General features: G+C 43.2%; 1 protein-coding gene across 1 annotated transcript in view; it reads left to right on the top strand.

Moving 5' to 3' along the window:
- The window catches only part of SLC7A11 (solute carrier family 7 member 11), a 71,898-nt gene that overhangs the window by 6,050 nt on the left and 42,938 nt on the right, over positions 1 to 22,910 (top strand). The window contains exons 3-6 of the mRNA XM_024198548.1: positions 1,299 to 1,414; positions 10,825 to 10,950; positions 17,704 to 17,803; positions 22,274 to 22,318. Coding sequence (XP_024054316.1) covers positions 1,299 to 1,414; positions 10,825 to 10,950; positions 17,704 to 17,803; positions 22,274 to 22,318 — 387 coding nt within the window. The remainder of the gene's footprint in view (positions 1 to 1,298; positions 1,415 to 10,824; positions 10,951 to 17,703; positions 17,804 to 22,273; positions 22,319 to 22,910) is intronic.

The following is a 22,910-nucleotide window of genomic DNA, read 5'->3' as shown; positions in this document are numbered from 1 at the left end:
CCTATGTTTAAAAGGGATGAACTGAAACTGGAACGGGTACAGAGAAGGGCAACTAGGATGATCCGAGGAATGGAAAACCTTTCCTATGAAAGGAGACTCGAGGAGCTTGGTTTGTTTAGCCTAACCAAAAGAAGGCTGAGGGGGGATATGATTGCTCTCTTTAAATATATCAAAGAGATAAATACCAGGGAGGGAGAGGAATTATTTCAGCTCAGTGCTAATGTGGACACGAGAACGAATGGATATAAACTGGCCGTGGGGAAATTTAGGCTTGAAATTAGACGAAGGTTTCTAACCGTCAGAGGGGTGAAATTTTGGAACAGCCTTCCGAGGGAAACGGTGGGGGCGAAAGACCTCTCTGGCTTCAAGATTAGGCTAGATAAGTTTATGGAGGGAATGGTTTGATGGGATTACGTGATTCTAACCAATTAGGCAATAACGGCCATCGCTGGTAAAATGAGGGTCTGGCTAGAGAATCTTGCCTGTATGCTCGGGGTTCTGCTGATCGCCATATTTGGGGTCGGGAAGGAATTTTCCTCCAGGGTAGATTGGCAGTGGCCCTGGAGGTTTTTCGCCTTCCTCCGCAGCATAGGGCAGGGGTCGCAAGCTGGAAGATTCTCTGCGACTTGAAGTCTTTAGATCACGATCTGGAGACTTCAACAGCAGAGTTAAGGGAAAGTGGGGGGGTCAGCTTTTGTGGCCTGCATCATGCGGGGGGTCAGACTAGATGACCATATTGGTCCCTTCTGACCTTAAAGTCTATGAGTCTATGAGTCTGATTAAATACACTAGGACTTTGGTACAAGTGCTGGATATTTTTAGGACGCTTATCTGAATAAAGCAGAATCTCTAAACTTTGAAATTCTCTTGTGAAGAATGAGATGCATGCAAACATTAAAATTCTATCCACATAAACTTCTATAAAGTTGGATTTAAATACCAGCTATTATCTGGTACCCGATCCTATTTGATTTAAAGGGAATGAATAAAGACTGTGTTCATAAATCTCCAGTGCATGTCATTTCTGACTGTGGTACAACAGGTAAGTCATAAGTCAGTCCATGTTGATAAAAGTGATGATGATAGTTCAGTAGCATCTGAGCAAAGCATAAGTGATTATGTACTCCTGAGAACCTCCACTATATTCAGACACTGTGTTTTTACACAGTTACGAAGGACACACCACAGTTAAATTGAACTCAGTTTTGTGATAATGAAGATGACCCTGTGTGAACATTGTTTATCCACTGGTGTAGATTAACCATCATTTCTTGATTCTTTCTTTCTGTTTACCTTAGCCCTGCTGCCACAGCAGTGATATCCTTGGCATTTGGACGCTATATTTTGGAACCATTTTTTATCCAATGTGAAATTCCAGACCTAGCAATCAAGCTTATTACAGCTGTTGGCATCAGTAAGTATCAAATTTAAGCTTTGGAGAAGGGTGAAGGTGATGTTAAAGTAGAAAATAATTAAAATAAGTCAGATATTGAATAGGTAGTGCCTTGATGTGAACCATTACAGAATTACTGTGCATTCTGGGGTGGGTCTCTCAGTCGCTCCTGTTGGAACTGCTTCACGTTGTATAAATAATTAAATATTAATTGTATGCCACGGTGTTGTAGTCATGTCAGTCCCAAGATATTGGAGAGACAAGGTGGGAGAGGTAATATCTTTTATTGAACCAGCTGCTGTTGGTGAGTGAGACAAGCTTTTGAGCTCACACAGAGCTGTTCTTCAGGTCTATTTATTATCATAGGGATATGGGAGATGCAGGTTCAAGTCCTGGGTAAGTGCCCTAACCATCAGGCTATAGCAGTGGTGGGTAAACTATGGCCCGCGGGCCACATCCGGCCTGCCAGCCATTTTAATCTGGCCCTCGAGTTCCCGCTGGTGAGAGGGGTCTGGGGCTTGCCTTGCTCTGGCGCTCCAGCCAGGGAGCAGTGTCAGGGGCTATGCGGCTTCCGGAAGCAGCGGCGTATCCCACTCTGGCTCCTATATATAGGGGTAGGCAGAGGGCTCACTCTGCACGCTGACCCTGCCTCAAGCGCCGCCCTGGCAGCTCCCATTGGCCAGGAACCGTGACCAATGGTAGCTGCAGAGATGGTGCCTGTGGATGGGGCAGCATGCGGTGTGCCTCAGCATAGGAGCCAGAGGGGGGACATGCTGCTGCTTCCGGGAGCTGCTTGAGGTAAGCACCGCCCAGAGCCTGCACCCCTGAACCACTACCCCGTGCTCCATCTCCCTGTCGCAGCCCTGATCCCACTCCTGCCCTCTCTCTGGTCCACTGAATATTTAATTAATCACACAAACTGGAACAGCTGCAAGAGGAGAGATTGAGAGAGACCCACCCTGAATACCCAGTAGCCTGGCAATCAGGACAGAGCAGGGACTTGAAGCCTCATCAGAGGTGAGTGCCCTAATCAACAGGCTTTTCTGGGGAGAGTCTCTCAAGCTCATTTTTCATGGTGAAAAACTTTGGGACAAAACTGAAGCCTTTCAATATGGAACAGGAAATTTTTTGAAATCTCAAAAAGTTTTTTGGGACACAAAAACCATTTCCTGCCCAGGTCTAGCCAGTATTTCAGTAAAGCTATGAACCCGACCATCTCTTATCGCAGTGGGTGCAGAGCAGTGCAGGTATTAATGTATAGCACTAACACACACAATAGGAACAGCCCCTCCTAGTCTTTTTTCCTATTCTTCAGCTGGCACATAGGTAGCACCTACATTAGTGCTGAACCTTAGGAACAGTGCTCTTTTTAATTTGGGCAGCACATATATCTGAAACAATATAAAAGGAATGAAAAAGGAGTTCAGACAACATAGTGTAAAAAGTCACACAGGAAGATACTTTTGTTTTGCACAGGTAATTGAATCAGATGACTTTTTCTTTATATAGGGAGATAGATTGAACTTCCAGTCTCCAGTATAAAGAAACAAGTTATTTGTAGAAGTGTTTTTCCACCAGTATTAAAAAAAAATCAATATCTGACTACATTTGCTTATATTTTAATTATGCAGAAACCATATGAGTAATTGAATTAAGGGCTTGAGTTTTGGGGGTTAATTACTTTTTTTATAATTACATCTGCCTAAAATATTTCAGGAAAAGATAAGGGTAAGACAGATGTTCAAGAACTTCAAGGTCACTGAGACAGAAGGAACATTATGGGGTGACTCCATTAAAGTGTTTTGTTAAGTGCGTGTAATTCCACCACAAAGAGTGAAGAATTTAAAATAGTATTTTTATTACTTTTTAATTTACTTGAAAATCTGTCTGATAAGCCAGGATTTCATGAAGTAATTAAGCAAAGAAGCAGCGTGGCAGGAGGGTGGAGTTATCCTGAAATAATGACGCCCTGAGGGGAGTTTGGAGTCAACAGCAAATTGTTGCTATGGTGACCAAAAGAGAGTTTTTGTGCAAAGCGGGTAGGATGAGTTACTGCCTCACTGAAACTAGAGATTACTGGAGAAAGTCTTGTAAATATGACCAACAGAGATGTCAAGGGAAACACTGATGGATGGGGTTTAGTGTTTACTTTTCTGTAATGATGTAGCATTTTGTGTATTATAGCAGATAGTGCACATATATCCAAGGATCTGAAAGTCTGACTGTGACTCTTCTTTGGGCAGAATTATCTAGTGTATTTAATTATTATTATTATTATTACTAGTAGTAGTAGTAGTAGTAGTATGGTTGTGTACAAAGTTCCCCATCCAGATTGGAGTCTCTGTTTCCTTTCAAGGGTTTGATATAGCCTAAGTCAAACTGCAAGTCAGCTACCCCATCTTTGTCCTTCTCACCCACTTCTGTGTCTCTTTTCTCTGTGTGCCGCCATGGCTGATTATGCAGAGTGATAAGACTGCTCTTTGCAGCTCTCTGGCTCACCCAAGTTATCTTTATCATCTCAGATGGGAATAAAATAGTTGGAAGCATCATGGAACTATGTGTTAGTAATAAGAGAGATTTTGTTCTTACCATCTTGCCCTCTGATCTTCTGAGCAAGCAAGATTTACAAGATAAGGGTTGGGCCGGATTAGTATTTTGACGGGAACATTCCCAGTAAAGTCCGCAATTATGTTAATGGTTCAGAAAGTGAGGTAGTTTCCTTTAGAGCAGTACTAAAACTGTGTTCCTATATTGTGTTAGGGGGCACTGTGTTGCTGCAGTTGCCATATTTCAGATGAGAGCTAAAACTGAGCTCCTGGACAATGTATCAATTTTAAAATTCCATTATTTATTTATTATTTTATAGCTCCAAAGAACATGCTAGACACACAATACCCTCTGTAGTCATACCAAAACTTGGTAATTTTGGGCAGACATTGGAAGCAAATTACTTGTGTCTACCATCGTAATCAGTTACTGCCCACAATTATCAGACCTCTATGCACAGGGCCAGCCTAAAGATTTTAGTGAGGGTTAGTAAGACAATTCTTTGGGAGTACACCCCAAACTTAACTAATTCATTATACATAAAAAGTGATTGTATGGGGGATAATCTTTAGATTCTTCCCTGGCTCTGCCCCAGTCTCCTGCTTACAGAAGTGGAACCCAGCTGCCTCTTCCTTTCAAACTTAGCAATCATTTTATGTCAATTTGTGTTTTTCAAGTTGATCTTTGCAAGGAGGAGGGCTAGAAACATACTTTTTCTTCTTAAATGAAAGCTGAGCATCTCCTTCACGTTTGTATTTCCCTCAAATCATAGATCCCTTGGCTGCAGACTTTGCAGGGCCAAAAGGCCTATATTACATGCAGTTTCAATTCTAGCACAATCAGAAAGCGAGAGAATGCTATATACACACAGTGCATAGCGATCTGTGTGTGTGTGTGTGTGTGTGTGTGTGTATTCTTGGGGATAAATTACACTATATAAGTTTATTGAACTGTATTATTACTATGTAACCTGAGTAGAAATGGCCCAGTTTATACTGTATATCCAATCACTTCACTTGGTCTCCATATCAAATGAGCAGGTAAAGAGGTTTCAGCTATACAAAGCTGAGAGTCTGAGAACAGATCAACTGCTCATGTATGATTTAAGAGTTTTTAACTTGTTTATGTGTATTTTGGGGCTACTCTGAGTATTTGACACCCTAGAGAGGACTCAAATTTGAGTTCTGCCCCATCATCAAATACCCCAGATATATACCCCTTCCTAAACACAGGCAATATTGTTCCGGGAATATTTCCTGGGGGGAAAAAAAACTAAACTCTGACATTTTTCTTTGGCCAAATCATCATTTTACATTATTTCAGAGTTTACACAATCCCACTAACTTCTTTCTCCAGTATGGCAATTGCAAATGGCATCAGTTATGACTAAGGCTATGTTTTAGTCACAGATATTTTTAGTAGACGTCATGGACAGGTCACGGGCAGTAAACAAAAATTCACGGCCCGGAACCTGACTAAAACTTGGGCCTGGGGGGCGGTCTGGGGGTGCCGTGGGTGCTGTGGGGTGGAGAAGGCCCGGGACCCCTGCTAGAGCTGTGGGGGGGAGGGTTGGCGAGGTTGGCAGGCTCCCTATCCAGATCCGCGTGTCCCACAAGCTCTGGCTGCGCAGCTCCCATTGGCTGGGAACAGCAGCCAGGGCCGGCTCCAGCACTTTTGCCGTTCCAAGCAGCAAAAAAAAAAAAAAAAAAAAGCTGCAATAGGCAGCACTTCGGCGGCAGCTTTACTGTCGCTTCATTCTTCAGCAGCAATTCAGCAGCAGGTCCTTCCCTCCGAGAGGGACTGAGGGACCCGCCGCCGAATTGCCGCCAAAGAGCTGGACGTGCCACCCCTCTCCCTTGGCCGCCCCAGGCACCTGCTTGCTGCGCTGGTGCCTGGAGCCGGCCCTGACAGCAGCCAATGGGAGCTGCGGGGCCGGTGCCTCCAGGCAGAGACAGCACACAGAGCCCCCGGCCCCTCTGCCTAGGAGCTAGAGGGATGTGCCAGCCACTTTCAGGGAGCCTCCCCCCCCCAGAGGTAAGCACCACCCCATACACCAATCCCCAGCCCTGAACCCCCGTCCGCACCCAAACTGCCCCAGCAGCGGCCGGGGCGACTGGCCCAAGGACTGCTTGATCTGCTTGGGCAGCCCTGGAGCCAGCTGGACTGGCCTCTGCAGAGGTCACAGAAAGTCCCAGAATCTGTGACCTCCGTGACAGACACGCAGCCTTAGTTATGACTAAATCAGTCCCCTTTGGCAGATTTCAGATAAGCAGCTTAAATAAAGACTTTTCTTCGCTGAGATGCTTTTATACTACAGATCAAGATTTATGCCTTCTGTGCCTCCTTTTCAATTGGTGCACACAGATGTCCAAATATCAGCGTATTTAGGCTAATGTGGGCTGTTACTTCTCACAAGCACTTAGGCCATAAAAGCCTGACAAGCTGATGTAGGTGGCTCCCTTTTGTTCTCTACTCTATCAGTATTTGGATCCTGGTTGGAAAATAGGCCAGGATCTAACTCTACTGCTGCTCTCCTGTTGGCTTTTATTATTTTATTATACTTTTTATAGTGATGACAGTGTGAAGGATCAGATTGCGGCAAGCGACGGCTGACAAATGTCACCATTACATTTGATTGTATGTTCATGCCATTTTTTTCATCTTCCATGGTCACCTACTGTGCCACAGGTGCCTGCTATACCTGGGCTGGCACTGCCTGCCATTCACTAGCATTACCTTGATCCTGTAGCTAGGGCCGGCTCTACTGTTTTTGCTGCCCCAAGCAGCGTGCCGAATTGCCGCCGCGGATGGCGGGGGCAGTCCATGTGCCGTTAGGGCGACACGCGCATTTCCACGGTGGCGGCAATTCGGCGGCAGCTTCTGTCTTCAGCCAGAAGACAGAAGCCGCCGAATTGCCGCTGTGGGCAGCTGAAAAATAGAAGCTGCCGCTGAATTGCTGCCGCTGTGCAAACGTGCATGCTGCCCTAATGGCACACAGACAGCTCCCGCCATGCGGGGCGGCAATTCGGTGCCCTGCTTGGGGGGGCATAAACATACGGACTGCCGCCCCTTGCAGATTGCCGCCCCAAGCACCTGCTTGGAATGCTGGTGCCTGGAGCCGGCCCTGCCTGTAGCATAGCCTCTGCAAACAGTTCATGGTGGTGTTTCTCAAGGTGTCTATAAGGCAGTGGTGCCCTACGAATCCCCATGCCACAATTCATTGTCATGGTGGCAAATGATGGCAGGATCGATGCATGGACACAAACCACTCTGATGCTACATAATCACCCTTGATCTGGGATACAGTTCCTATCTTGATAATTGGCACAGTTGTTATATCCTCTTCCACATCCTGCTCAGGTCTTCCTTCATGGCTTCTATTCTCCACTATCTTCTCCCTTCTCTTCTCTAAAATCACACTGCTGTTATAAAACACAGGTACAAATACCACAGGTAGACAGACTTGTGCTAGCTTTGCTAGATCTAGTGTGCTAAAAATAGCAGTGTGGACATTGTGCCATGGGTGGCGGCTTGGACTGGTCACTTGAGCTCAGACCCAGGGGTCAGGTGGATTTGGGTGTCTAGTGTGAGCAGGGCCGGCTCTGGCTTTTTTGCCGCCCCAGGCGAAAAAGCCTCCAGCCGCCCCCCCTCCCCCACGGGGGGCGGGAGGGCGGCCGGAGCCCTGGGAGGAGGGCGGCGAGCCCCGGCGGGGGCTCCGCTCTCACCTCGGCGGCTGGGGGGAGGGCGGCGAGCCCCGGCCGGGGCTTGGCTCTCCCCCCGGCGGCCAGAGCGCCGGGGGCAGGGCGGCGAGCCCGCTCTGCCCCCGATGGCCGGGGGGAGGGAGGCCGGAGCCCTGGGGGGAGGGCGGCGAGCCCGCTCTTCCCCCGGCGGCCAGAGCGCTGGGGGAGGGCGCCGGGGGGGAGGGCGGCGAGCCCGGCTGTGGCCCCGCTCTCCCCGGGGGCCGGAGCGCCGCGCCGCCCCCCTCCAGGTGCCGCCCCAAGCACCAGCTTGGTGGGCTGGTGCCTGGAGCCAGCCCTGAGTGTGAGCCAGTGCCTCAATGTCCACACTGCTACTTTTAGTGCACTAGCTCAAGCAAAGCTAGTGTGAGTCTGTCTGCCCATGCTGGGAATCACACCTCCTCACTGCAGTACAGACATACTGTTAGGCTCATGCAGATTGCCACTGACGTCACTCAGGCTCTGCAGTAGCATAGATATCTTCTGTGCCTGAACAAATCTGATTGCAACACTGGGCTCATGCGTGTTCCGTCTTTAATTGCATTTTTCTCTCTCTCTTCCTGTTCAACTGCAAACCCACAACTAAGCAGCCACAAAGTAGCTGGTCACCCCATTTCTGGTTTTGTCTTGGCTGAGATCACAAGAAACATCTGTGAGTTTCTAACGTGGCTACAAACAGAGGAGATTGTGTTCAAGCAAACACGACCCACCTATGTATGTATGGCTTGTGCATGAGCTAAACCAGTAGGTATGTCTACACTGCAATAAAAAAGCTGCGGTACTGAATCTCAGACCCTGGGTCAGCTGACTTGGGCTCACGGGGCTGGGGTCGCAGCGCTATAAAATTGTAATGTAGACGTTCAGCCTTGGGCTGGAACCCAGTCTCGGAACCCCTCCTTGCTTGAGATCCCTGCAGTGAATGTCTGCACTACAACTTTGTAGCCCTGCAGCCCGAGCCCTGCAAGCCCAAGTCAGCTGACCTGGGCCAGCCACAGCCGTACCACGGGTCTTTTATTGTAGTCTAGACATAACCTGTGTGAAATGGAATTATCATTCTCTCCGCTCTAGTTCTCACTAGTTCTCACTAGTTGTCTGCTATCTGATAAAAATCTCGGGTGCATATCAGGAAGTTGATCACCTTATTAAAAACCAGTAAGTACAGAACAGTTCTCTTTGAGGCAGAATTGCTCATGTTACTTACTCTGTGCTGAGTTGTGTAACTGAATGTTCTTGGCATGGAACTTGAACTCTGCATGAGCTGAATGGAAGGTTTAAAATACTAAGCTGAAAATTTCATCTTATATTTGTATTGTGCCCCCTGCCTGTGCTTTGTCTTGTGCAAGAGTCACAATACAAATATAAACTGAAAGTTCTAGAAAATTTGAAATAACCCACGGAATAGCTCCTAGCATTGGATTTCTTAGTGACTTACACAGTGTAGGTATATCTGCTGTTTAAAATGTATTTTGCTGAATTTTCAATTAAATGCTTAAGGGTAGCTGTGAAAATTTACAATGTAAAAGAGTATATGATCAAAAACCAGTCAATCCAACATATGTAAGGATTTAGGGCCTGATTCAGAACTGTGTTACTCCACTTTAGAACTGGAGGAACTTTTAACACTTAAATCAACTGAGTTATATCAGTGTCAGGTGTCACCGAGGTGAATCAGACTCCCAGCACTTTATATGTGTTGCCAGGTCGACATATGGACAGGAATTATAAAGCAAAACACAAAATATTCTGACTACAAGGAGATTTTGCAGAAGTCAGACAATTTTGTTTTTGTGGTAGCCCAAAAGAGACTGTCTCAGTTCTGAAGTTCAGTAAAACCTTGCTCCGTTTTGCTGGTTAAGCATCATCCATAGCCCTAGAGCCAACTTGTAAAGACACACGATGAAACAGCAGTTCTAGCCGCTGGAGAGTCTGTACAGGCCAGACCTGCAACACCTGTGTTAATATTTGCTAAGCTCCAAGTTTCAGGTTCTAGATGGGCACTCCTGAGTTGTGATTTTATAAATCCAGTGATGTGTGAGATATCTGGTAATCCAGACAAACCAGTGCTCCTAAGAAGGCTTTGGAATAAGGAAGGATTCTGATGTAAAGCTGATTCATTAGTCCCTCTAGATGGAAACAGAGAGAGGATCAATTGATAGGCTTGCACTATCACATTCACCCTTTTCTCCAGCAAGGGATTAAAAACCGAAAATTCTTCTTTTGGCTAGCAATAGGTTTTTGTACTCTATATAATTATTCATTTATTAATACCTCTTTATCTCCTCTCTTCCTACAGGCATATCATTACATATGCCAGAATAACTGGGATAGAATTAGATGCTTCATTGTTCATCTTCTGTGTCAGTCAGTGCCCCATTAAGAACCAGAATGTACTTGCCCTGATGGGTAGGGCACACAATTTGGGGGTGAGAATGAAAGGTTCCTTCCTTCCCCTTCTTCTGTCTTTACATATGAGCTGGACACAGGCCCAAACTTGGCACTGGAGGACTGCAAGGCCTCTGTGCATCTAGTACCACCAACAGTGCTAGAATTCCCAAAGATGGCTGGGAAGTTCTTTGCATCCTCATCCCCTTGTGTCTGGTGTAATATGATCCTAAAAGAGGATAAATAGTGAGAAGAAGAGTAAGTGGAAATAAAGGCAGAGATGTAGCTAGGGGCAAATTTATGCAGAGCCTAAGTAAGAGTGAGAAGCTTTAATTTTATTATTAATTATTGTTTTAAAAATGCAAATCTACAATCAAGCAAACATTAACACTGAGGCCCAGAGCGATGGGATGTGCAATTAATTTTTTAATCAAAAGCAGTGTTATATCAGCCCATCCATTACCAACAGTTAACAATTCTGACACTGAGTAAGCGACAAGCTATAATTTGAGGTGGAAAAAGCTAGGCAGATAGTGAAGAGATTGATGGTTGGAGCAGTGGGACAGAAAGATGGGTTCAGCAGAGGCATTTAGGATAGGATGGGGAGGGGAAAGGTGAGGCGGTTACAGAGGGAAAAAGTTATTAGGATGTCTGTTTTCTTTCATGTATAAGAATAAACTGTTCAGCATTATTCAGTTTTTAGTTTACAGTGCGTTCGGTGGGATGAGCACTTCTGTTTAACTTTCACCTCTTCTTCTTTTGCAGCAGTGGTAATGGTCCTGAATAGCATGAGTGTCAGTTGGAGTGCTCGCATCCAGATTTTCCTTACCTTTTGCAAGCTCGTAGCAATTTTGATAATTATAGTCCCTGGAGTTATGCAGCTAATTAAAGGTATGAACTGAAAAGTAAATGCTTTTTAAATGCTTTTTCTCTCCCTTCCCCCACCCTCACTGCCACCAAATAGTGCTTATACCAGCAAAATCTCTTAATTAGTCTCTGCTTGTTTAACTTGAGCTCTGTACTGTCATGCAATTGATTGGAAGTGGAACTACACTGGGATGAACTGGTATTTATAGCAGCATGCCAATGAGAGTATTGAGTCTGGATCCAGCATGTTAAATGAAGAAGCACAGAATTGCTCCTTTCAGCATCCAAACTTTTATTTCAAGTGAAAACTCTCTGTAGAAAGACAGAGGGTCCTGTGGCACCTTTAAGACTAACAGAAGTTAGTACCTAACTTCTGTTAGTTAGGTGCCACAGGACCCTCTGTTACTTTTTACAGATTCAGACTAACACGGCTACCCCTCTGATACTTGTAGAAAGACAGAATCAGTTTTAATGGCAGATGGGCATGTCTTGTTCCTCTAAATGTTTTAATAAATTGGACATTAAGAATCGTCTGGCAGAGATAATTTGTTTTTTAACTGCATTAACGCTTATCCCTGTTCACTACTATATGTTATGAATTAGCAACAGGAATGTTCAGGGTTCAGAATTTTCACAAAGTTATGAGCATATCAAAATATGCAATGTAGCTCCCAAATGTTAAAATACTTGTGGTAAAATATCGTGTCTGCATGGGAGAAAGATGTTGTTCCTGATGTTGGCCTTTGCAGATGTTTAAACTAGCAGACCCGCCCATATGTGATTGTATTCGAAGCTCATGTACATGTTACTGATACCAAGTGAAAGAATAAATATAAAACCAAGACAGCAGGGCTAATACAAACTCAGTGAAGGAAGTCTGAAGAGTTCACAAGTCTCTCTATATTGTCGTTGTTTAAATGTTACTGTAACAAAGCACAAAAAAGTCATTCAGAGTAGGGGAGATAGAAGAGCTGTTGATTTTAATAAGCTCATTGGTAGATCCTGTCTGGCAAGAATTTCATGTGTTATCAATTCAGGAGGATACTTTTACAGTATTCCATATAGCCTCAAACCGGGGTCAAAAACACAGTATGTGTGTCCATCATATCTGACAATGATGTCACGGCATCTCATGTATTCTCTTGTGGCTCTATAGTCCAGTTTGTGAGGAGCAAGGTCGTGAGCAGATGTCATCTAGGAATGCCACTGAAAAACTTGACATGATGCTTGGCCCTTTTTTCAATCCGCTTTTCACATCTGTCTTTCTCAGAATGTTTACAATGTTTATTGATAGTTACTCTCCATTCAGGTCTGTCGTTGGCTGTGTCTTCAAAGTCATCAATATTTACGCTGCATGAGTTGATATTCTGCTTAAGGGCATCTTTGAAGCATTTATGTTGACTGCCCTTCCTATACTTTCCTAGTTCCAGCTCACCATAAAGAACTCTTTTGCGGGAATCTGTTACCACCCATTCTGATAACTTGACCTGCCCATCTAAGCTGGGCTTTGATAATCATTACTTTGATGCTGTTTGTTTTTTCTCTCTCAAGGATGTTGATATTTGACACTGTCTTGCCAGCAGGACTACAGAATAGAACAAAGACAATGCATGTAAAAGCTTTCAAGTTGCTTGATGTGTCTGTAGTAAACTGTCCATGTTTCACATCCATATAAAAGGGGTGCTATCACTGCAGCATTGTATATCAGTTCTGGCAACAGTTTGAAGGTACGCTGGTTGAGGATACTATGGGAAAGTCTTCCAAAAGCCTGGCTTGCCTTTGTATTCTGTTTGATATTTCTTGACCCAGGGAACTATCATTTAAGATACTACTGCCAAGATATGTAAAGTTATTGCCATTCTTTAGTCTGGTACCAGTGATGCTGATGTTTGGTTTAGTGGTTGATGGGACTGGTTGGAAGAGGACTTCATTTTTTTCCAGGCTGATGAGTCCAAACTGTTTAGTTGCTTCTGAGAACCTCTCAAGGATGATCTGTAAGTCACTTTCACTGTGACTAAGTAGAGCACAAACATCTGCAAAGAGAGCTTCACAAATGAGTGCCTCAAGGACTTTTGTCTTTGCAGCAAGTCTTCAGAGATTGAAGAGTTCTCCATCAGTTATGTACCTTATGTATATTCCTTTTTGACAGCTATCATTTGCATAATTCAGAATGGCTACAAAAAAGAGACCACAGAGGACTGGTGCCAGCATGCAGCCGTGTTTCACCCTGTTAGATATGGGGAATTGTTTAGAGAGGTCACCATCTGAGAGTTCTTGATCAGACATGTCTTCATGGAATTGACATGCGGTGTTAATGAATTGGGCAGCCAAACTTTTCTAGAACTTTCCAGAGCCCATTTCTGTTCACAGTGTCAAACACTATTTTTAGATCCATGAAGACAACATACAGTTCCAAGTTTTCTTCAGTGCATTTTTCCTGAATCTGCCTAACAACAAAAATCATGTCTATGGTGCACCGACCCAATCTAAATCCTCATTCGGTTTCAGCTTCTCTGACACTGTTTTGACAAGCTGATTGAGCAAAATGAAAGCTGATGATGTAATGCAAGCAATTTTTTCCTTTGAGTTTTCCCTTAGTTTTTCTTGATGAAATGGATGTCTCAACTTTGCTATATTCAATTGCGGTTTGATCTATTCAGCATTGTTCCAATGAAGGGCAACAATGTGTAAATTGAAAATGGCTCTGATCATCCTGTGGTCAGGCCAACAGTTTGCTCCTCACATTGCTCTGGTGATCTTGATATCCCTGATAACTCTGCCATGTAATGACATAGTCAATCAGGTGCTTGGATCTTGGATGCCTCAACAAAGTTTCAAATTTGTCAGCTTGCCTGAAGATTGTGTCAGTAATAACAAACTCATGTTCAGTACACTTGCTGAGGAGGAGACCACTCCTGTTAATTTTTATCTTTTCCAACTCTGGCATTAAAATCTACCAGAAGTATGAGTTTGTCTTCACTGGGTATACATTTGGTTATGTCATCCAAATCAGAATAGAACTGTTCTTTTAATTATTCATGGCTGGAGCACAAGCACTGATAGGAGTCACAATATCATGAATTTCCAATGGAAAATTGTAGAGTAATTAGGTGTTCATTTTTGCCTGCAGGTAAGTATCTCAGTGATTTCAGGCAGCTCTATTTAATGGCAAAACCAGTGCCATCAATTGTGTCTTCTTCTGCTGGTTTCCCTTTTCAAAAAAAGCTGTAGCCACCTTCTAGTTCATTATGGAGCCTTCATCTTCAAGTTTGGTTTTGCTGAGGGCAGCTATGTTGTTGCTGTATCTAGCAGGTTTTCTTGCAATTAATGCTGTACATCTTTCAAATCTTGATGTGCTATCTTTGTCCATTATGGTCTATATGTTCCATGTAACCATAGAGAGAGCTCTTGTTTTAAAGAAAAACAAGAGAGATGTTACTGAACATCCTTGCTCCCCGGGATTCAAGGTTGAGCAACCAATGTCCCAGGTCACCTGGGTACAAGTTTGTGATTGTGACTCCAAGTGTTCAGCTACACCTGACACTTTATTCACTCATCATTGCAGACTTTTTTTCTTGATGATTTGTGAATGCCTGTGAGTGAGGTTTTTTAGGTGAAAAGTCTGTTGCACATGGGCAATCTCACTCTCTCAGCTGCTGAAGTTGGAGAACAGTGACACAAAAGGTCATGACGACTGGGAACTACATAAGATGCAGGGGATAGTCATTGACGTCTTTTGTGCTTTATCAGGACTCATGTATTTCACAATACAATCTTGCAGTGCCTTTTTAGATGTTGGACCTAGAGGTCTCCTCCACTTGGTGCACCAAAGCAGATTTAATATGCTGAGGGTCATCAACACAGTGGTCATTCTATAAAGATCTTGATCCTGAATCCTGGGCAGCAAAAATGTTTAGCAATGCCCCAGGTGAATGAGCAGCCCTTTTACAGAACAGCAGTGCTCACCCTAGCAAGTGAAAGGGCTAGGAAAGGTGCCCTAATCATTGCCTGCCCAAATGTAATCTGAACAATTCATCACAACTGGTGGATCATTCTATAAGAAAAACAAGCGGTCAACAACACAGTGTACACACACACACACACTCTCTTACGGAGCAGTGGATTCAGATTTTCTCAGGGCCATAGATGGTTCACTTTTAAAATTCTCCTTAGCCAGTGACCGTGTCTTAAACAAAAGTTTCCCACTCTAGGTCTCTGTCTAATCACTAGACAGATTCCTGATCTCATGTGTTTTGTTTTCTTCTTCATATCTACTCCTCCTCCTTCCTCTCACTTTCACATTAATAAAAATACTCTTTTTTTACTCATCTCTTAATATCCTTGGAGCGGACCAAATCCTGAGCTCCTCGCTCAGGGCTAGCTCCAATTACCCTTACTTATGTTGAGTAGAACCATTGATTTCCCCATGTGACCCACACCCAACATTGGCTTCCCAGGGTGCTTTTGCCTTGTGTGTCAAACCAGCTATGCTAAATGGTGTCCCCCTGATGGTGTCCCCCCCTTCTGTCCACTCTATCCTCTCACAGCCCCACAACCCTCTACCTCCATATGCTGCCAGTGAGGCTATTCACAGAATAAGGTACTTCTCATTCTGAGTGAGGCTGGCAGAATCTGGCTTTCAATTTTTTTCAGTCATTACTCAGGCAAAACTCACATCAGCTTCAGTGATGTAATGGAATGCTAATTATTATATTATTATACCATATACTGTATTATACCATTCAACCACTAGGTGGCGCGGTGTGAGAAAATACGTTATTTAAAGCTACCCTGCCTCAGCCATACCTGACGGAGCATTAAAGGTTCTTAGTATAAACACATCTAGTGTGTATAAGCAAGTTCTGTAGCCAGTCCATATCTGCTACAGGAACATGACAAATGAAAAGTTTGAAATGAATAAAGATGGAGTGAAAACTGAGTAAGGATTCAGTATTTGACCCTTTGATAATTAGGACACTGAACAGAATTCTGCACAGGCTTACAACTTCCTAGAAAATCTAGCACATCATAATGCCAGAGCAGTCTTACAAGCTACACTGAACCCAGTAACATTATAGCAGAGAATGAGAATAACTCTTGTTGAGGGGAATTGCACAGATACACACTTAAAGCTTACTGTTAGTTACAGTACACATGTGCAGTTTGCCCCAGCAGATTCGGTTACAATATTCCTGTGCAGATAGGATAGATGGATCTATAACCAAACCTTTCTTTCTGTGTGGAAACTCTTCACTGCATCTTCCAAATGTGAATGTTTGTGAAGTGGGGAGTAGCGAAACCCTGCATTCCTGAGATATGAATGTACACGTCCTACATGGAAGAACTTGTTTTGTCAATTTCCTCCCCTCCCCCATTATCTTTTTAAAATGAGCAGAAGTGCATTCAAAACAATCTGTACAGGAAATTGAGTAGGGAAAATTTTTAGAACAATCTGTGAAAAATATGAGCACACAGCCTATTACGATATGTCTGTAGCCACCTCCTGGGTACTATTTTCAATATGTTTACCCGCAAGTGTTTGGATTGATAGCTGTATAATTCTTGCTTAGTATAATGTGACTCATGGTTATGAATATTATGTGGTAGAAATCTACTGGATGCTAATAGCTTAAATGCTGGACAGATTTTAGCTATCAATTCCGTTTTTCAAAAAAAGCTGTTTATAAGTAAAATGCTGGCAGTGTTTTTTGTGATTTAAATTTTAAAGTATAATTATAGAGAATAATTACGAAAAATTAAGAGCCTGATTCTCTTCTCGTTTGTGTTAGTGTAAATCAGGAATAGCTCTACTGAAGTCAGTGGAATTACAGCACTGTGAGTCCACTAGGAATCAAGCCCAAGAAAGAAAATAGAATAAACACAGAAGTTCAAATTCTGATGTTACATGACTGTGTGCACCTCCCATTGAAGCCGCTGAAAGCCTCCTGCAGCCAATGGCAGAATTTGGCCTAAAAGGTCTTAGCCAGACATTTCAAATCCAGAATTTGAACCTTCTCTTTCCCCAAATGTCAGATCTGGGGGGTTGGTTAACCTTTCCGTTTCTGGTACTGATACAGCAATATTGTGCTTCTCATGTGCCAGCTGGTTCCGAAACCAGCTTTTTGGTTAGCAGTAAATGTGAAAAATATGTACATTGATTCACATGTTTAAAATGTACATTAATATTTAATACAGATGGGTGCACAATGTATATTCAGTCATTTATCTGATAAATTTTCTGTTTGCAAATTGCCAATAGGATTTTCTCAAACTTCTTTATTTGAAATTATCCACCAAATAATTTCTCAAGAGAATTTTTGGTTGTAGCTCACCTGTATCATATACAATCTGTATTAGCTGGACATATGGATCATACATTTTGTTCCTATTACATGATTAGAGGAGATTAGCTGTTTCTGCAAATAGTCAGCAAAATTTGAGTAAAGCTGGCCCTTTTGGCAAACAATACAACCAACTCCTTTCCTAGAGTGGAAAGTGAATGCAATCAGGACACAGTCTCAGTGCCAGACTGTGACCCCTTACTCACACTGATGAGGGGCTACTCTCCAAAATAGTCCTGTTGATGTCAACAGCAGAATCTGAAGTCAGTTGAACTATCTGGGTGAGTAACTTCTCCATGATGTGATTTTTTTTTTAACAAGGGAAAAGGAGAGTAGATGGTCACAATGTAGTAGTCATGGGTATGTTTTTTTTTTTAAATTGTCTAGTGAATATTTCAGAGGTTATATTTAAGTATCATTTCTATTTCTATTGCAGGAGAAACACAGCACTTTAAAGATGCATTTGCAGGGAATGATGCCAGTGTTATGGGATTACCTCTTGCTTTTTATTCAGGAATGTATGCCTATTCAGGCTGGTAAGTAGTTCAAAGATGTCCACTTGTATTATAGATTGTAAGTGTAAAAAATGACTGACATGTCCTATATCATAGAATCATAGAAAATTAGGGTTGGAAGAGACCTCAGGAGGTCATCTAGTCCAAACCCCTGCTCAAATCAGGACCAACCCCAACTAAAACATCCCAGCCAGTACTTTGTCAAACCGGCCTTAAAAACCTCTAAAGATGGAGATTCCACCACCTCCCTAGGTAACCCATTCCAGTGCTTCACCAGCCTCCTGGTGAAATAGTTTTTCCTAATATCCAACCTAGACCTCTCCCACTGCAACTTGAGACCATTGCTCCTTGTTCTGTCATCTTCCACCACTGAGAACAGCCTAGCTCCATCCTCTTTGGAACCCCCCATCAGGTAGTTGAAGGCTCCTATCAAATCCTCCCTCACTCTTCTCTTCTGCAGATTAAATAAGACCAGCTCCCTCAGCCTCTCCTCATAAGTCATGTGCCCCAGCCCCCTAATCATTTTTGTTGCCCTTCGCTGGACTCTCTCCGGTTTGTCCACATCCTTTCTGTAGTGGAGGGCCCAAAACTGGACACAGTACTCCAGATGTGGCCTCACCAGTGCCGAATAGAGGGGAATAATCACTTCCCTCGATCTACTGGCAAACCTCCTACTAATGCAGCCCAATATGCCGTTAGCCTTCTTGGCAACACGGGAACACAGTTGACTCATATCCAACTTCTCATCCACTATAATCCTCAGGTCCTTTTCTGCAGAACTGCCACTTAGCCAGTCAGTCCCCAGCCTGTAGCAGTGCATGGGATTCTTCCGTGCTAAGTGCAGGACTCTGCACTTGTCCTTGTTGAATCTCATCAGATTTCTTTTGGCCCAATCCTCCAATTTGTCTAGGTCACTCTGGACCCTATACCTACCCTCCAGCGTATCTACCTCTCCCCCCAGCTTAGTGTCATCTGCAAACTTGCTGAGGGTGCAATCTATCCCATCATCCAGATCATTAATGAAGATGTTGAACAAAACTGGCCCCAGGATTGAACCATGGGGCACTCCGCTTGATACCAGCTGCCAACTAGACATCGAGCCATCGATCACTACCTGTTGAGCCCAATGATCTAGTCAGTTTTCTATCCATCTTATAATCCATTCATCCAATCCATACTTCTTTAACTTGCTGGCAAGAATACTGTGGGAAACCATATCAAAAGCTTTGCTAAAATCAAGGTAGAACACGTCCACCGCTTTCCCCATATCCACAGAGCCAGTTATCTTATCATAGAAGGCAATCAAGTTGGTCAGGCATGACTTGCCCTTAGTGAATCCATGTTGACTATTCCTGATCACCTTCCTCTCCTCCAAGTGCTTCAAAATGGATTCCTGAGGACCTGCTCCATGATTTTTCCGGGGACTGAGGTGAGGCTGACCAGTTTGTAGTTCCCCGGTTTCTCCTTCTTCCCTTTTTTAAAGATGGGCACTATATTTGCCTTTTTCCAATTGTGCGGGACCTCCCTCAATCGCCACAAGTTTTCAAAGATAATAGCCAATGGCTCTGCAATCACATCAGCCAACTCCCTCAGCACCCTTGGATGCATTAGATCTGGACCCATGGACTTGTGCACTTCCAGCTTTTCTAAATAGTCCTTAACCTTTTCTTTCACCACTGAGGTCTGCTCATCTCCTCCCCATACTGTGCTGTCCAGTGCAGCAGTCTAGGAGCTGACCTTGTCTGTGAAGACCAAGGCAAAAAAAGCATTGAGTACTTCAGCTTTTTCCACATCATCTGTCACTGTGTTGCCTCCCCCATTCAGTAAGGGTCCCACACTTTCCCTGACCACCTTCTTGTTGCTAACATACCTGTAGAAACCCTTCTTGTTACCCTTCACATCCCTTGCTAGCTGCAACTCCAATTGTATTTTGGCCTTCCTGATTACACCCCTGCATGCTTGAGCAATATTTGTATACTCCTCCCTAGTCATCTGTCCAAGTTTCCACTTCTTGTAAGCTTCCTTTTTGTGTTTAAGCTCACCAAAGATTTCTCTGTAAGCCAATCTTGTCGCCTGCCATATTTGCTATTCTTTCTGCACTTCGGGATGGTTTGCTCCTGTGCCCTCAGTAAGGCTTCTTTAAAATACAGTCAGCTCTTCTGGACTCCTTTCCCCCTCATATTAGCCTCTCAGGGGATCCTGCCCATCAGTTCCCTGAGGGAGTCAAAGTCTGCTTTTCTGAAGTCCAGGGTCCATATTCTGCTGCTCTCCTTTTTGTCAGGATCCTGAATTCAACCATCTCATGTATATCTTGTTTTAATGTATTAAGGGACAGATTTTGCTGGTTTTACTTATGTTCAGTAGTTACTTTGTGGGTAGTCCCATCAAGGAAAGAGAGTATTTTTGCAGAGTAAGGTGAGTAAGCATGGACGTATCTGTCTCAAAATAACTATTGATTTACATTTTTGGCCTCAGGATAGAACTGAGGTGAACAAGGAGGAATATACTTTAATTCTCATAATCTATTTTAATTAAAAGCAAACAGGAAAAAATATTCCCTTTGTTAAATATATGGGTAATTGCATGCACAAATACTGTTTTATACAGGCAATTAAATAATTTGCAAGAGAAATTGTATTTCATGTGGACCTCGGTCTCTACTTTATGAAAATGTAGCGCAAAAGGCTAGTAAAAACTGAGTGCTTGGAAGGGTATATTAATAACTTTAGCTAGGCCACAAAGTAATGATATAAAATCACTTTGCACTTGTTGACTAGCATCTTACACCATTTCAGTGGGACTAAAGTACTATTCAGCATGAGCTACGGTATCAGAATCTGGCTCAAAGTATCTTGCTCAGAATTTTGCTCCAAGTTCTCTCTCTCCTTGTCACTAACGACACTATTGTAGGCTGGAAACAGGTTGGTGGTTTTAACTTCTTCCTTCTTTATTCATGCCCTTTAGGTATTCCACATTGTGCAATGTCGATATACTGTGCAGCTGGAGTTTAAAAAGTACTGCAATGCACAGACAGGGTTTATTTTGAGATAACTGTTTGAAAGCCTTTTTTCCCCTTTACACACTGCTCACAGGCACTAAAACACTTTGCCTTATACAGAGGATGAGGCATGAATGATAAGGGTTTGGTTTTTTTTGGAGGTGTGAGGGATGGCGATGGGTTGAGTCAGATATTTGAATTCTCTGCCAGCCTGTAACTCCCCTTTTGTACAATGGCATTACAAACATGCACAGTGAATTACCGAACAAAACACATTCAATTGTGTGGGGGGCACCCTAGAGAATCCACAGGTTCAGAAAATAGAGCTGGTATTTTGAAAGCTGAAAGAAATCTTCCTGATTATATGAAATCTCTCTCTCCCATCCACCCCTTCTCTCTCTCATTTACCTGTGAAATGGACTCTGGCTTAAAATACTTCCCTTAATGATCATTTTTGTTTTATTGCTACTTTGAAAACCCCTTGTTTGGACATTACTCACCCTTGAGGCTGTAAAATAGGTTTTAAAAATATTATCTTTATACCTTTTAGATAAGAGCAGAGTATTGTGTATATAAGTGGTGGGTGAAAAGTGAGAAGCAGGACAAAGAATGTAGAGAAACACAATCTTACATTACTGAGAGGACTGCTGCCTGGCCACCAAATTATTTCTGTCTAGTAGCTGGAATGAGATTTAAGAGATGAGCACGTAGCTAAATGCCTTATTAGGCATAAACCAACATCCTTACCTTACTCCCGCCTCCCTTTTTTACTCTGTGCACTTGCAAGTTAGGGAACAATTACTCAAGAAGTTTGAGACTTACTACTGCTCAGTGTGTAGGACTATGCCTGCTTCATAGCCTTATGTATGCAGATGCACAGCTCTGTCTGGCTCTTACACTGGAGTGCAATGGCCTCATTGATCATGCAGTGGTCAGTGTCATGGCTTGGCTTGCAGGATTAATGACCTCGGTCACTGGCTATATACATGACACTAACTACAACTTCCAGTATTGGCTAAAATCTAAGATGGATTCTTTTGACGTTGCTTCTGGTTGCTCCAAAGGTCTGGTTAAGGTCACTGATATAACATTTACAAGACATTCTGTCAAATGCAAGCTTAAGGCTAGGGCCTAAGGCTGAGATTTGTGTGGCTTGAGGGGGATTTTTGGCCACATTTTTTTTCAGTATGTGAGCTTGAGAAAAAACCCTAAGTGCAATGTCATTCCACATTGGCATTGTGTAGGGTTTTGTCTTGTGTCCTGTTCTCTTTGATAACTAGCAAGCCAACTTTTCTTCCAAAATGGAAGGAAGACGGAAGCATAAGTAGGTGTGATTTCCTCCCTTGGTATAATTGCAAAGGTAGCTCTGTAAAGAAACTGTGATAATGAACAGGTCTGTTTATTGAATTAAGAACATCTACATGACTGTTGGAAAATTAATCTAGGATGAAAATGCACTAAAGTTTTGTAATAATTTTTCTCTCATTTTCTAGGTTTTACCTCAATTTTGTTACTGAAGAAGTGGAAAATCCTGAGAAGTAGGTACCTTATTTCCCCCTTTTCATTTTTAAACTGATCATAACACTAAAATGCTGTAGAAAAAGCAGTGATCCCTGGAAACTCTGCATGCTGGTCAAGTTGCTTTTTCCAGCAGATCTGGTATCTATTTGAACTGCTGTTGCTTGAAGATTTGTTCTTTCTGGCCTTTGATGACCTTATTGTGCATTCTGCTTTCATATGCAGAGAAAGCAGAAGAGTAAGTAGATCTCCAGAGTTCTGAATCTCACCTTCAGGATACGAATAACTCCCAATGGTTTCATTCAGTGCAAGTTACTTGTGTCCTGCTGGGGAGAATCAGGCCCAATAATGTATCTGAATGCTATATTATGTGGCAATTTTTCTATTGTTTAAATAGTGATCTAAACAGCTAATTCTACAGTTCAGCAAAAGAATAACTTGATTTAGTCACACAGGGTACATCTACAGAGCAAGTGGCAACCCACTGCCGTGAGTCTGAAAGCTCACGTCTACAGATTTGGGCTTGTGGGACTTATGCTATGACACTACAAAAAGCTGTGTAGACATTTGGGCTTGGGTTGGAGCTTGGGCTCAGAAGACTAGGGAGGGAGG

The sequence above is a fragment of the Terrapene carolina genome, unplaced genomic scaffold (genome assembly GCF_002925995.2).
Source record: "Terrapene carolina triunguis isolate 2854851 unplaced genomic scaffold, T_m_triunguis-2.0 Scaffold66, whole genome shotgun sequence".
NCBI classification, from domain to species: domain Eukaryota; kingdom Metazoa; phylum Chordata; order Testudines; family Emydidae; genus Terrapene; species Terrapene triunguis.
The sequence above is the reverse complement of the archived record's forward strand: the minus strand, read 5'-3'. Positions and strand labels throughout refer to the sequence as shown.